Source organism: Dipodomys spectabilis, unplaced genomic scaffold (assembly GCF_019054845.1).
Source record: "Dipodomys spectabilis isolate Male_0828 unplaced genomic scaffold, ASM1905484v1 ptg000108l, whole genome shotgun sequence".
NCBI classification, from domain to species: domain Eukaryota; kingdom Metazoa; phylum Chordata; class Mammalia; order Rodentia; family Heteromyidae; genus Dipodomys; species Dipodomys spectabilis.
The window spans coordinates 258654-274131 of record NW_024870785.1 but is presented as its reverse complement, the minus strand read 5'-3'; the positions used below and the strand labels follow the sequence as shown (position 1 = coordinate 274131).

Below are 15478 nucleotides of genomic sequence, written 5' to 3'. Positions count from 1 at the left end.
AGGCTTTTGTTCCTTTTTTTTTTTGGTCTTTTTTTTGTCGGTCATGGGGCCTGAACTCAGGGCCTGGGCGCTGTCCCTCAGCTCTTCAGCTCAAGGCTAGCGCTCTACCACTTGAGCCACAGCGCCACTTCTGACTTTCTTCTGTTTATGTGGCGCTGTGGGATCAAACCCAGGGCCTCATGCATGCGAAGCAAGCGCTCTACCACTGAGCCACCTTCCCAGTCCCCTTTTGTTCCTTTTTTATGAAATTAACCTTTATCATTCACTTTGAAAGTCAGCCAGTTTTGTCTACGCATATTGACATGAACAAAAACCATGGCTCATCAAGCCTGGGGTGAAGTCCTCAGAATGAACAGACCCCACGGACAGGAGGGTGTGGTCTGGCCTCACCTCCTGTCTCCTGCGCCCCTACTTCTCCAGCTCTGTAGTAACTACGTACAGCCTGCACTCGCTTTTATACTGGATATTGTGTTGCTACCGATGTGTCTTGTTTCTCCTTGGCTGTGAACTTGATAACCAGTCATGGAATCTTTATTCTCCATACATGCTTTGCTTAAACAGACAGCTGTCAATGATTCTGGCCTTTGATTAGCTCCTTGGTGAGTGTCCTCTGAGGACAAGCTGTTGTTGGCATTTTGTAACTGTGAAATTTGTACCTAAACCTCTGGATTGCACTACCCAGTCGTCTGCTGTAAATACCAGAATTACAGCAAAACATTTGTATTGTACTAGCATTGATCTGGATATTAAAGGAATGTAATCACACAGTGTTCTAAGGCAGTGTTTAAATAAGAAAATGAAAGACAGGCACCAGTAACTCATGCCTGTAATCCTAGCTTCTCTGGAGGAGATCTGAGGATTGCAGTTCAAAGCCAGTCCAGGTAGGAAAGTTCCATGAGACTCTTTTCTCCATTTAACCACTGAAAAGCCTAAAGTGGAGCTTGCCTTGAGCTGAAGAGCTCAGGGACAGTGCCCAAGCCCAGAGTTCAAGCCCCACAACCGACAAAAAAAAGAAAGAAAGAAAGAAACAAGTTCAAAAACACAAGATAACTTAATCTCTGGATTAAGATTTTTAATATATGTAATGTATAGCATTTCATATAATTTATTTATGTCATTTTCTTCAGGACACTGTAATTAATTCAGTGACATTAATATTGACCTCATGTAGACAAAGATGAAAGCTGGGTTTTCTTGTGTACCAAGTACAAAACACATGTGTTAAAAAGTTAACATACACAACAGTGGTACGAGATCAACTTCCAGGATGACTCAAGTTTACAGCAGTTGCTTCGCTCGGTTCCCCATCAGGGCTGGATGCCCCCAGGCTGCTGTCTGTGCGAGTGACTGACAGCGGTGACCCACCTGACTACCTCCTTTTGCCAGCTCCACTTTTGCCTGTTTTACTGCTGCCACTGCTAGATTTGCCGGATGATTTTGAAGAGAAGAGTCTTGTCATGAACTCGGAAACATCCGGCAGTTCGTGGTTAGAGTTCAACATGTTCATGGACTGCTCCATCTCCTGCAAGGAGACAGAGCACAGACACTGAGGGCCTGGGACACCGCACTCCCCCCTTCCCCCCCTCCCTGCCTCCTCGGCTTCTCTGCACTATCTGAGGAGGAGGGAGAGAGTAGACCAAGAAAGAGGTAATAGTTCTGAGCAACAGTGCCATGCTATACTCCAAAGTTCTGTACTGAGGCTGGCACCATGGTACCGTGCTTGCCTGGTGGTGGGCCCTGTTAAGCCCCAGCACCAATGAAACAATAATAAAAATAAAAAGCATTTTAGGAGGTGGGAAGGTGGCTTAGTGGTATTAGTGCTTGCCTCGCATGCATGAAGCCCTGAGTTCGATCTCGCATGCATGAAGCCCTGAGTTCGATTCCTTAATACCACCTAAACAGAAAAAGCAGCAAGCGGCACTGTGGCTCAAGTGGTAGAGCTCTAGCCTTGAGCAAAAGAAGCTGTAGTCCTGAGTTCAAGCCCCAGAACTGGGGGGATGGGAGGGGGGGTAAGCATTTTACCTGAACACCATTGGTGATAGTATTCCCTACCACCTTTATACCACTAAGCATGTTGGTCCTTAATGACTGTCTAATGAATGCTTGCCTGTGGTTTCACTCAGCTTATACTTTAGTAAAGGACTTTTTTTTCTGACAGACAGTAATCGTATTCCTGTCTTTTTTGTTTGGCTTCTGCAGTACTGGAGTTTGAATTCAGGGTCCAACGCTTGCAAGGGCAGTGTTCCACCACTGGAATCTGGAGCTCTGCCTCCTGCCCCTTATGTTTCAATTATCCCTCAGGTAGGGCCCTGTGTTCCTGCCCTGGCCAGCTTCAGCTCTCAATCTTCCCACCCACCGCACATCTGGATTATTTATTGAGATGGGTTCTAGTCCAGGCTAGCCTCAAACCACCATCTCTCAGATCTTTTTTTTTTCCGGCTTTTTTCTTTTTGCTTATGTGGTGCTGAGAAATCGAACCCAGGGCCTCAAGCATGCAAGGCAAGCGCTCTACCACTGAGCCACCTTCCCAGCCCTATGAATACTTCTTATGTGTAGTCAGTTACAGTATCTAAAGCAAGCAACACCAAGGTCACAAAGCAAGATCCTGGCGTGACAGCAGAAGGCTTTGGCACTTCTGAGGTCTGTGATTACCTTAAAGCTGACAATTTTGAAAGACATTAAAAAACCCAATAAGCAAATACTACATTGTCTATCATTTCAAGTGGGAAACGAGTCTGAGATGGCTCTTCCCACAAAAGCAAAATTTATTCATAGACTTTAAACACATAGGTGCTTTTATAAGTGAGGCAGAGGAAAAAAATGATCAAGAATGAATCTATATGGTAATAGGTCTTGAATCATACAAAACTGGTGTTATCAACTCTAAAGTGAATGCTCAATTCTAAAGCTTTTTCAGTCAACAACTTTTTATATTGCCTACTAGGGGCAAAGTACTGTGCAAAAAATTAGCTTTTCTACTCAAGGCTAGTACTATAACCAGTTGAGCCACAGCTTCTCATCTGGCATTTTGCTAGTGAATTAGAGATAAGAGTCTCTTGGGCTTTCCTGCCCAGGCTGGCTGTGAACCTCAATCCTCAGATCTCAACCTCCTGAGTAGTTATATGGATGACAAACACTGGGCAATAACCTTACCCGTCTCATGTCAGGATCACTTGTGTTGACTACTTTCGGCAGAAGCACAAATATTAATAGTGGAAGAACCATCATCATAACCTATAGAAGGAAAAAAAATCAGGCTATTTATCCCCCATTTTACAGTTTGCAAAATAAATGGCATTTAAGATGCAAGGATAAAATTAAAGACTCTACTGTGTGCACAGCATAGAACTTGCAGCAATCTCCTCAATTCTACCCAGCTAAGTTGATTGCAAGATGCTACCTGTCTGACTGTCGTAGAATATCTCAGAATGAAGAATCTTGTCTATGTGTGTTTGGTCTATAGTGACATCCTACTTGTTTGTTTCCTTCTTCCTGAAATCTGGCATTGGGTTGGGAACCTCAATGACATGACTATGTGATCTTGGAGAAAACACTGTCTTTACACTGCTCATCAATAAACATCCTCTGGAGCCTGTAATAAATACATTTTCAGTTTTGAAAATGACATAGTACTGCATACAATTGTTTAATTTCAGAATATAGGGCTAGAGTTCAAGTGGTAGATGCCCTCAGTTTCTACCAGAGTATCCTTAGTACCACCAAACAGGAGGAGGGAGAGAGAGAGGGAAGGAGAGAGAAGGAATGAGGGGGAGGGAAAGGAAGAGGGGAGAAGGGATGAGGAGCAGGGGAGGTAGAGGGAGGGTCTACACGCATACAAGCTGGAGCAAACACGAAAATAAAGCTTTAAGTTTCATTGCTGATTTCTTCCATTCTACCTACCCTCCTACCTTTCTCTCTCTGATAACAGATTCTAGTTATCCCAGTCTAGAAGCTCTACAACGCCTAGAGTCTTATGATCTAAACAGTTATCAGTAAGAAATACAATCAAAATTTAGACAATTACAAGATAATAATTTAACTGCAAAAGCAGCTAAAAAATTTGTTTCTGAAGAATGTATTATTAGAAGCAACTATCAGTGTTGTGATGTTATTCTTTTCCCTACCTATCTGCCATCATAGGGCTGCTTAGTAACTCATTTATCAATGAACTAACATACAAATATACCAATTGTGGGTGTGGGAGCACCACACATGATCTACTTCACACTCAATTTCAATTAAAAACCTTCATCAAAAGTATCCCATTTCAAATCTACAGTAGAATTCTCACTATCAGTATTTTCCCCATCTCACAGGAGCTTGGAGTTTCCAACTGGCTAAAGCAAACCAAGGATTACGAGATGCGTTAGCTTCATACATACCATTGGGTTCATCAGGAAGTCTGTCCAGCCCCAGGACTCCCTTTTAATGAAGTAGGAAGGGGGGCCTGAAGACTTCATTTGAAGAGGGTAGGGAAGTCTCACCACTTCAGATGTCTTGATGTAATTCACGTATCTTGCTCTGACAAAGAAGCATCATAAAAGCACCCATAATTCTACTAACAGGATGAGAGCTGGGTCACAGACAAGCGGCAGCTACATGCCTGCCTAAGTATGCTTTGCACCTTCTAAAGAGGCGGCTGGGATAACAACCCTTCCACCCCAACACGGTTTCTGCAGTTACCTGCTCTGTGCTTCACTGAAGTACCATACAGTAGTCTGTGAACTGACAGAAGACATTACCCCTTAAAACTGTTCCACAAACTTCATGGTCAGATAAGACCAAGGAAGATGCTAGTGCCCTTGCCATGAGACAATAAAATGAACAAATAAATTTGTTCTGCTACAGTGAAGGCACTCTGAAAACTAGACATCCACACAATCATTCCAACCTCAAATGGGTTTTTCTGTTCCACATTCACAGCCTTCATTAAACCAAAGTTCTGTTCACCTCCATTTCAAAACCATATTCATTTACTTAGAAACTCAGAAATTCAGCCAGGCATGGTGGCACAAGCCTGTAATCTCAGCCAAGGCAGGAGGATCCCAAATTCAAGAATAAGATTACCTATCAAGACCCTGATTTAAAAATGAAAATTCTGGGGCTGGGAAAGTGGCTCAGTGGTAGAGTGCTTGCCTTGCATGCATGAGGCCCTGGGTTCGATTCCTAAGGACCACATAAGCAAAAAAGGCCAGAAGTGGTGCTGTGGCTCAAGTGGTAGAGTGCTAACCTTGAGCTGAAGAGCTGAGGGACAGCACCCAGGCCCAGAGTTCAGGCCCCATGACTGACCAAAAAAAAAAAAAAGAAAAAAAGAAAATTTCTGAAATTCTTTTTTTACCCTCAAATACTTTCCTCCTTTTTCTTTACCATGATCCTCATGTTGAGACAAACTCCACAATGTAACCTATTGTTAGCCCTAGAAACACTACATTTCTATTGCATACTAAATATTCCTGAAAGGAGGAGCTATAGAAATTTCTGGATCAATGCTGTATCACATCACAATATTAATGTTATTATCAAAATATTTCAATGAAAAACAGGTGATAAATAGTACTTCCAATTCAGAAAAGATAAATTATTCCTCAGTTAAAAAAGTCCTATCTTAGCCGGGTGCTGGTGACTCACGCCTGTAATCCTAGCTACTCAGGAGGCTGAGATCTGAGGATCGCAGTTCAAAGCCAGCCCGGGCAGGAGAGGGCAGGAGAGACCGTGAAACTCCTATCTCCAATAAACCACCAGAAAACCGGAAGTGGCGCTGTAGCTCAAGTGGTAGAGCGCTCGCCTTGAGCTGAAGAGCTGAGGGACAGTGCCCAGGCCCAGAGTTCAAACCCTACAGCTGACCAAAAAAAAAAAAAAAGAGTTCTATCTTGTTGGGCACTGGTGGCTTGTATCTGTAATCCTACTCAGGAGGTTGAGATCTAAGGATCTCTGTTCAACGCCAGCCTAGGCAGGAAAGTCTTTGAATTCTTATCTCCAATTAATCACCAGAAAACCAGAAGTAAAACTGTGGCTCACAGTGTTAAGAGAGCTAGCCTTGAATGAAGAGCTCAGGGACAGTACCCAGGCCCCGAGGTCAAGCCCCACAAACAAAAAATAATAAAATAAAGAATTCAATCTTCAATTCACCTTTCAATTCTGAAAAGAATACATGCAGAAGGATTCAACAGCCTAGCCTTTGATAGAAACAAATAAGGTGCCCTCACCTCATTTTTCCCTTTGAAGTGATATCCACTCGGACAGGATCAAACTTGTAAGCCGGAGAAATAACCTCCACAACATACGATCCGGAAGGCACATCATGAACCACAAAGCTCCCATCTGTCCTGGAAAAACGAAAGTCATATTTAGTCCTAGTGAAAGGCTGTTTGTAAATCATCTATTAATACCCAAAATAATACACAAACCACCACCACCACCAAAAAATAATTAGAAGTAACTACAAAGAGGAGGAGACGGAGGAGGAAGAAGAGGAAGAGGAGCTGGGGGGGGGCAATGGCTCACACCTATAATCCTAGCTATTCAGGAGCTGAGATGTGATGATCACAGTTCAAAGCCAGCCAGGGGAAGAAAAGTCCATGAAACTCTCATCTCCAATTAACCAGCAAAAAACTGGAAGTAAAGACGTGGCTGAATTCAAAGCCTAGTTCAGGCACAAATAAATAATGATGAATAAGTATTTCCAAATATATAGTGTTCCCCAAATATATAGTAAAGCAAAACAGAATCAAGCTGTAAACCTCGAGTTAATTCGTTCTTGGGTTGGACTACCTGCCATTGGGCCTTTTCTCTGCAGACTGCCTCCTCAGTCATCTCACAGAGGCTAGCTCAGGACACAGGTCAGCGCAAGGCCCTCCTCTCCTTTACAGGATCTCTCTCCCTCAGGCAGGAGGCAATAAAGCCAGAACTGCACTGGTGAATGCTTTCCTTGACTCTGAATTGTAATTCGAATGTATCTCGCTCTGTGGCCCACGCTGGCATCCAGCTCCTCTGCCTCCGGAGCACTGGGCATGGGTAGGCCCCACCATACCCAGCTAGACTCTGAATTGTAACTTGAATGCATCCTGCTGTGGCCCACGCTGGCATCCAGCTCCTCTGCCTCCGGAGCACTGGGCATGGGTAGGCACCACCATACCCAGCTAGACTCTGAATTGTAATTGAATGCATCTCGCTCTGTGGCCCACGCTGGCATCCAGCTCCTCTGCCTCCGGAGCACTGGGCATGGGTAGGCACCACCATACCCAGCTATCTTGCTTCTTCACAGCCACACCCAGTTATCTTCTGTTTCTTTACAACCATATCCAGCTATCTTCTGTTTCTTCATGGAACCCTAACTGCACCAATTTTAAAATATTTTTCTGGTCCAGAAAAAACAAAAATTCCACTAAACTGATGATTGTATAACACACACACACACACACAAATCAAAACAAATTTTTTTTTGGGGGGTCCGGTCGTGAGGCCTGAACTCTGGGCCTGGGCGCTGTCCCTCAGCTCTTCAGCTCAAGGCGAGCGCTCTACCACTTGAGCCACAGCACCACTTCCGGCTTTTTTCTTTTTGCTTCTGTGGTGCTGAGGAATCGAACCCAGGGCCTCATGCATGCAAGGCAAGCACTCTACCACTGAGCTACCTTCCCAGCCCCTCAAAACAAATTTTTAAAGTCAAAATATATGTTTCATTTTAGGTAAATACTTTACCTAAAGAGATAACACAAGTTTTATAATAAAAACATTTTAGTCAGGTGCTAGTGGCTCACATGTATAATCCTATCTACTCAGGTGGCTGAGATTTGAGGATCGCTGTTCAAATCTCACCATCTCATAAAAACCTGAAAACGACTTAAACAGCCCCAATATTATGGCTTATATACACAATAACACTAGTAAGAGATGGCATATGGTTTTAAGTCCCAAATTCCCTCAACTCCATGAGTCAGGTCCCAAGTGGCCTCCAAAAGTCCTGGCTATGAGCCACACCTGTGTATAGGTACTCAAAACAGCTATTACACAAATTACCCAATCCTGCTGCAACAAAATTGTCACCATAAATTCATCATATTACTTCTATTAATTATTATATAATGTTATGATTCTAGTGCTAATGCTAATGATGGCATTACAAATGTAAGAACATGAAGAATGTGAAACGGACTTACAAGTTCTTTACAAACACTAAATAAATGAAATAAAAATAAAAACAGCAGGATGTAAAGTATGAAACAGGTGAGTTTAAAAGGCAGTAACAAGGGTTATCCTACTGTTCATATTTTCTTTAACAGACATTATTACTAATATATTGTTTACAAAATAAAATGTTTTTCAACTGCTGGGTGTGATGGCACTCACCTGGGAGGCTAAGGAGGAGGGACCATGAATTTGAGGCTAGCCTGGGCTACATATTTAGTCCTAGAAAGCATAAGACTTTTTCCCAAAAGAACTGTATCCTGAAGAAGTGATTTTAGGATAATCTTCCAAAAATTTCATGGAAGACTTATCATTAAAATGTCACTAATTGGGGGCTGGGAAGGTGACTCAGTGGTAGAGCGCTTGTCTTGCATGCATGAGGCCCTGGGTTCGATTCCTCAGCACCACATAAGCAGAAAAAGCCGGAAGTGGGGCTGAGGCTCAAGTGGTAGAGCGCTAGCCTTGAGCTGAAGAGCTGAGGGACAGAGCCCAGGCCCAGAGTTCAGGCCCCACGACCAACAACAACAACAAAAATAAATAAAATGTCACTAATTAGTCTTGATGAACACCCTAAGGAAAATGCCCGATTCCAGTCCCTTCAACGCTAAACCGTGTTCTGATAGAGGCTGCCATTATTACTACTCTGAGGCTCAGTTTCTCAGAAAGGAACCCGATTTAAACAATCCGCAATCCAAAGCTAGCTGCACACTGCAGTCGTGTGGGTTCTGGTACGAGCCAGCAGGGAGGCGCTTTCCTTCAGAAAACCGTGTCCAGGCCTGTGAGAAGGCCGAGCACCTGCGGGGCGGGCTGCCGGCGGCCAGGGCCGGCAGGCGAGCGGGTGGCAGGCGGGCCCCGCGGGCCCGGCGCGCTCCAGCCCAGCCGTGGGGACGCGGCCCCGCGGAGCGCCGCCGGCAGAGGCCCCGGCCCCGGCGGGCGCGCGAGGCCGCTCGGGTGCAGCGCCTCCACGGGCCCGGCCGGCCCAGGGGAGGGCGGCCCGCGGGACTCCGCCCGGCCCGGGGCCGCGGCCCTCCCCGTCCCGCCGGCCCTCCCCGCCCCGCCCCGCCCCGCCCCGCCGGCCTCCCGCCCCGCCGCCCGGGGCCGCGTCCCTCCCCGCCCCGCCGCCCGGGGCCGCGGCCCTCCCCGCCCCGCCGGCCCTCCCCGCCCCGCCGGCCTCCCGCCCCGCCGCCCGGGGCCGCGTCCCTCCCCGCCCCGCCCCGCCGGCCTCCCGCCCCGCCGCCCGGGGCCGCGTCCCTCCCCGCCCCGCCGGCCTCCCGCCCCGCCGCCCGGGGCCGCGGCCCTCCCCGCCCCGCCGGCCTCCCGCCCCGCCGCCCGGGGCCGCGGCCCTCCCCGCCCCGCCCCGCCGGCCTCCCGCCCCGCCGGCCTCCCGCCCCGCCGCCCCGCCGCCCCGCCGCCCGGGGGGCTCACTTCAGAAAGCCGACGTGCTCTTCCCCATCCACCAGCACTCGGGCCGCCGAGATCCAGTCCTGCGGCTTCACCCCAGGAACGACGGCGCGCCCCTCAATCTTGAAACGGTCTCCCCCGCCGACCGGACTCCCTCCCGAGCCCTCGGCCGCGGCCCCCGGCCCCTCCGAACTCTGGGCGTCCCCCGAGAGCAGCAGCAGCAGCAGCAGCACGGGAAGGACGCCCCACAGAGCGACCGCCATGACAGCCGCTGTCGCCAGTCGGGCAGCCCCAAAGCCTCGGCGTCTGCAGGCCGCCGCCGGCCGATGTCGTCACCACGGCGCGCCCGACCTGCCAGCCGCGCGCTCCAATCTGACTAGACTACCGAGGAGACGGAAGTGAGGCACAGAGCCACAGGGGGCGGGGATTACGGGGCGGGCGCTCCACCAGGGGAGGAAGCGCCGCTGGGGGCGGGGCCTGCGGGCAGGGCGGGGCTTGTGGGCCGGGGGCGGGGCTCACGGGGCGGGCGCTCCACCAGGGAAGCGCCGCTGGGGGCGGGGCCTGCGGGGGCGGGGCCTGCGGGGGGCGGGGCTTTGTGGGCCGAGGGCGGGGCTCACGGGGCGGGCGCTCCACCAGGGAAGCGCTGCTGGGGGCGGGGCCTGCGGGGGGCGGGGCTTTGTGGGCCGAGGGCGGGGCTCACGGGGCGGGCGCTCCACCAGGGAAGCGCTGCTGGGGGCGGGGCCTGCGGGCCGGGCGGGGCCTGCGGGCCGGGCGCTCCGCGTGCCCTGGCGTGGCAGGGGGGCTCCCGCCGAGGGCGCGGCCTGTGCGGCGGAGGCTGCGTCAGGGGGCGGGGGGAGCCCCGGCGGGGACGCTGTCGCTCTTCGGCTCAGGGCCGGCGCGCCACCACTCGGGCCACAGCGCCACTTCCGGTTTTCTGGTGGCTCACTGGAGATCAGTCTCACGGGGTTTCCTGCCCGGGCTGGCTTTGAACTGCGGTCCTCAGGTCTCGGAGCAGCGAGGATGACAGGCGTGGGCCCCGGCGCCCATGCAGCGCCGGCTTTCTGAGTTGTCAAACCTCCCTCGCTCCAGCGGCTCCCGGGCCCTCCAGGGTTTCCAATCGCGCCTGGGCGACCGAGAGGGCGGGCTCTCCGGCTGCCGTTTCCGCCCGCCACTTCCGGTGTTTGGGTGCTCAGCCGCGTGAGGCGGGCGGGGCGGGGCGGGGCCTCTATTGCCGTCGCCGGAGGAGCCGGCGGGCCCGGGCCCGAGGGCCGGCGCCTCCGGCGAGGGTCTGCGGCGGGAAGCAGCTCGCTCGCGGCCTTCCGCGGACCCTCCCGGGTCCCGCTGGCCCGGTCACGGTCCGGGTCTCCCCGTGAGTCCACTCCAGAGGCTCTGACGGCGCGCGTCCCCTCCGCGCGGAGCCTGGGAGGAGGCGCAGCGCCGAGCGCGGCCCAGCATCGAGAAGCCCCGGGTTCGATCCCTCAGCCCCCCACACACAGGCAGTGCTGTGGCGCAGCCGAGCGCGGCCCAGCATCGAGAAGCCGCGGGTTCGATCCCTCAGCCCCACACACACAGGCAGTGCTGTGGCGCAGCCGAGCGCGGCCCAGCATCGAGAAGCCCCGGGTTCGATCCCTCAGCCCCCCCCACACAGGCAGTGCTGTGGCGCAGCGCCGAGCGCGGCCCAGCATCGAGAAGCCGCGGGTTCGATCCCTCAGCCCCCCCCACACAGGCAGTGCTGTGGCGCAGCCGAGCGCGGCCCAGCATCGAGAAGCCGCGGGTTCGATCCCTCAGCCCCACACACACAGGCAGTGCTGTGGCGCAGCGCCGAGCGCTCGCCTTGAGCCAGCAGCAGCTCAGGGCGCCAGGCGCGGGTGGCTCCCGCCTGTCATCCGAGCTGCTCAGGAGGCTGAGATCTGAGGATCGCGGTTCAAAGCCAGCCCGGGCAGGAAAGTCCGTGAGGATCTTGTCTCCAATTAACCACCAGAAGACCAGAAGTGGTGCCGGGGTTCAAGTGGTAGAGCGCTGGCCTTGAGCTGAAGAGCTGAGGGACAGCGCCCAGACCCAGAGTTCAGGCCCCAGGAACGACAAAAAAGAAAGAAAAAAGAATCTATTAAATATCTGACTCATGAATTTGGTATAATTCCTGTATTATGTTCAATGGTACAGAAAATAGCTTATTCCTAACTGGCCAGAATCAAACAGGGTGGCATCTATCAACTAGCAAAAACCAGCAACAAGGTATCATTTTCTTCAACAAAGACCTGGTCTGATTTGAGTGAAAAGTTCTGACAGCAGCTGGAAAAGGACTAATGTGTGGCAGCTCTAGAAAAAGATTTCTTTGCTGGGAGCTGGTGGCTCTCCTGTTATCCTAGCTACTCAGGAGTTTGAGATCTGAGGATCTCAGTTCAGAGCCAGCCTGGGCAGGAATATTTATGAGACTCATCTCCAGTTATCACCAGAAAACTAGAAGTGGCACCACTGTGGCTCAAGTGGTAGAGCAATAGCTTTGAGCTGAAGAGCTGAGGGACAGTGCCCAGGCCCAGAGTTCAAGACCCACTACTGACAAAAAAAAAAAAAGACTTCTTCTAGACTGCTCTCAGGGGTGACCAGCTAACAGGAGGAGGACAGCTGGCTACTTGGTAGAGATGGTAAGAAAGAGATTATTATAGTTATACAAGACTGGAAGGGCTGACTTTAATCTTGAGGTTTTGTGATTCTTTATTTGGAATCTTAACAGCTGTTGTTTTCAACTGTTTGAGATTTTAATAATAGTAGTCATGGAAAAACCATCATTTCTCACATGCCAAGTGAAAAGACTAAACACACATGAAAAAGAATGCTAGCTGTTACCATTTAGTCTTTCAACAGAAAAAAAAAAAAAAAAGATGAGAGTTCCATTACAAGAATTCATACCGTGGGGCTGGGAAGGTGGCTCAGTGGTAGAGCACTTGCCTTGCATGTCTGAGGCCCTGGGTTCGATTCCTCAGCACCACATAAGCAACAAGAATAAAAGCTGAAAGTGACACTGTGGCTCAAGTGGTAGAGCGCTCGCCTTGAGCCTCATACCACTGACTTGCCAATTCACAATTAGAGTGTAACTTTCATAAATAATCTGGAATTTATGAGTTGTGATTTAGCTATTTCCAAACTCCTTGTTGGCACTGATAGGCAAACTGAGAACAGGTGACTTCAGCGATGCTCACACTTTGGTACGGCGTCAGAATCACCTGTTGAGGTTTCCGAGGTAGACTTAGTGAACCTGGGCGTAGCCCTGGGTGCTTCCATGCTTAAAAGCTTCTTAGGTGATTTTGATGGGCCCCAAGCATGACAGTTGCTGACCTACCTTCGGAGCATGATATTTGTATCACATAAGTAACTTAAGCAGTGTGCAGGTGGTTCACACCAGTAATCCTAGCTACTCAGGAGGCTGAGATCTGAGGATTGCAGTTCCATGCCAGCCCAAGCAGAAAAGTCCTTGTGAAATTCTTATCTCTAATTAACAACTCAAAAACCAGAAGTGGTGCTGTGACTCAAGTGGTAGAGTACTAATCTTGAGCACAAAGAGGCTCAGGGACAGTGTCCAGACCTTGAGTTCAAGCCCCACAACCAACCAAAACCAAAAATAAGTAATCTAGTGAAGCTCTTAGGAAGCTGAGTATGAAGGTTGAGCTTCATTTTTCAGCACCCTGCTTCACCTGTGGTTGTTAGTCATAGCAACTTTCTTGAAGCAAAAAAAGGTACGTTCATCAGGAGACTCACAAGTGTTATGTCCACACATCTACAACAGTCAAACAGTTTGAATTGTGGCATCTCAGTGGAGTGACTTCACCTTGGTGAGTCTGTTCCCTTACGTGGAAATGGGAAGCAGAGTCCTTATGTCCAACTGTGCATCCTTTGTGATTAGCATGCACCCAAACAGACAAAGCAAGCACCCTGGCTATGGTCAGGCTCACCACCTGAACTAGTTGGCACACCATTCACATGGTGTTTGGCCTGTGCTTAGCTAGCATGCAGAAATGATGGCACACAGTAAACAAAAACTTCAACATACCTTCATCACACCTGTTAGCACTGGGAATGTAAGTTTTCTTCTCTGGAAACTTTTAAGAAAGCTGTACAACCAAAATAACTGGAAAGAAAGGGATTTACATTTGTCTTTACTTGTAGAAAAAATGTTTTGAATTTGGAGTTCTGTTTTGTATATGTAATTCAACTACTGTTGAGATAATTGCTTGTTTGGTATCTTTAGCATATAATGGCCGTGTACATACATTTTTAAACTCTCTAAGTTACAAGTTACTCAGATAACTGCTAATAAATATTACTGGAATGCACTTCAAGTTGCACCACTGTATGTCAGCTGTTTTCTTCTTAAAAGATGGGACAAAAGATTAAGAGATAAACATAGCTGACTGGAAACCCATACCGTATGTGACACGGCCAGCAGGGGTGTCAGCTGCTGCCTGCAGCTGAAGCAAACTATAAATATCTCAAAGTATTTGATTTCAAATATATATTGCAGTTTCTCAAATGTCACACTAGTTTTAGCTTTTTTTTTTTGGTAGAGCTTGAACTCAGCACCTATACTCTCATTATACTTTTTTTTTTTCTGGGTCATGGAATTTGAACTCTGGGCCTGGACGCTGTCCCCCAGCTCTTCAGCTCAAGTCTAGTGCTCTACCACTTGAGCCACAGCGCCACTTCCAGTTTTCTGATGGTTAATTGGAAATAAGAGTCGCATGTATATTCCTGCCCAAGCTGGCTCTGAACCACGATCCTCAGATCTCAGCCTTCTGCGTAGCTAGGATTACAGGCTGATATCTGACTTTTTGATACTCCAAAATTTAAAATGACACAGTATGTTAGAAATGCTATTTTGACTATATTACCCATGACTTTACTTATCTTCCTGTGTGGCGGTCAGGGTTCCTGTGACCATGAGCTGAATCTGTGTGGTCAACACCTGAGGAACGGCACAATCTGTAGTCATGAAATTATTCTGAACAAACTTAAGAGGACCAGTTCCTATCCTTAGCTACTCTCCAACCAAGTGACCCTACTCAAATGGTTAAATAAGAAGACTATGATAACAAACGAAATTAAAACAAAGAAAAGCTGTATTTCATCACCTTAAGTTTTCAGAGATGACACAGGTTTACAATTTAAATTCTTACATTCTGGAAGATGTCTTCAGAAATAATTCATCACTCAAACCAAGAGAGTGCAGTAATCTCGAATTAACCTCATCTAATGATGTAATAACCAGTTACTGTAACCAATGCTCACTGTAAGGAAGCTGCATGAAAGAGGTACACAGAAACAACTTGTGTATGCAGGGGATGAAACTGATTGAATAGGGTGTAAATGGGTGTGAAGACCTAAGAGTGTAACTGTAACTGATATCAGCCAATAAAAGAGAGAGTAGCTCAGTGTAAAGTAACATTTTAACATGTTTATAGCAAGACACTGAGAATTCATAGCAATAGTCACTAACTAGGTAAATGTTAAAGATGTACAGTTTTTAGAAACACTGAAATGTGTATCTTTGTCCAGATGACTGTCAGCCTTATTAAAGAGGATAGCTGGGTGCCAATGATTCATGCTTGTAACTAGCTACTCAGGAGGCTGAGATCTGAGGATCACCATTCAAAGCCAGCCCAGGCAGGGCAGTCTGTAAGACTCTTATCTCCAATTAAGCACCAAAAAAGCTACAATTGGAGCTGTGGCTCAAGTGGTAGAGCACTAGCCTTGAGCAAAAAAGCTCAGGGACAGCACCTGGCCCTGAGTTCAAGCCCCAAGACCAGCATAAAAAAGAGAAGGTAATATGAGCCACTAGTTGTGGTATCAAACTCCAATCACTTTCAAGATATGGAAGATTAAGAGTTGTAACAAAATT

The 15478-nt window shown here is 48.8% G+C and overlaps 1 protein-coding gene across 1 annotated transcript; it reads right to left on the bottom strand.

Moving 5' to 3' along the window:
• Positions 1-1057: 1057 nt before the first annotated feature.
• On the bottom strand, positions 1058-9905 carry Emc7 (ER membrane protein complex subunit 7). Its single transcript, XM_042687966.1, has 5 exons — positions 9610-9905; positions 6207-6326; positions 4383-4521; positions 3154-3234; positions 1058-1522 (listed from the first exon to the last, which is right to left on the bottom strand). The coding sequence occupies exons 1-5, from the start codon at positions 9846-9848 to the stop codon at positions 1370-1372; spliced, it is 732 nt and encodes a 243-aa protein (XP_042543900.1). The 5' UTR covers positions 9849-9905; the 3' UTR covers positions 1058-1369.
• Between the last annotated feature and the right edge of the window lie 5573 nt (positions 9906-15478).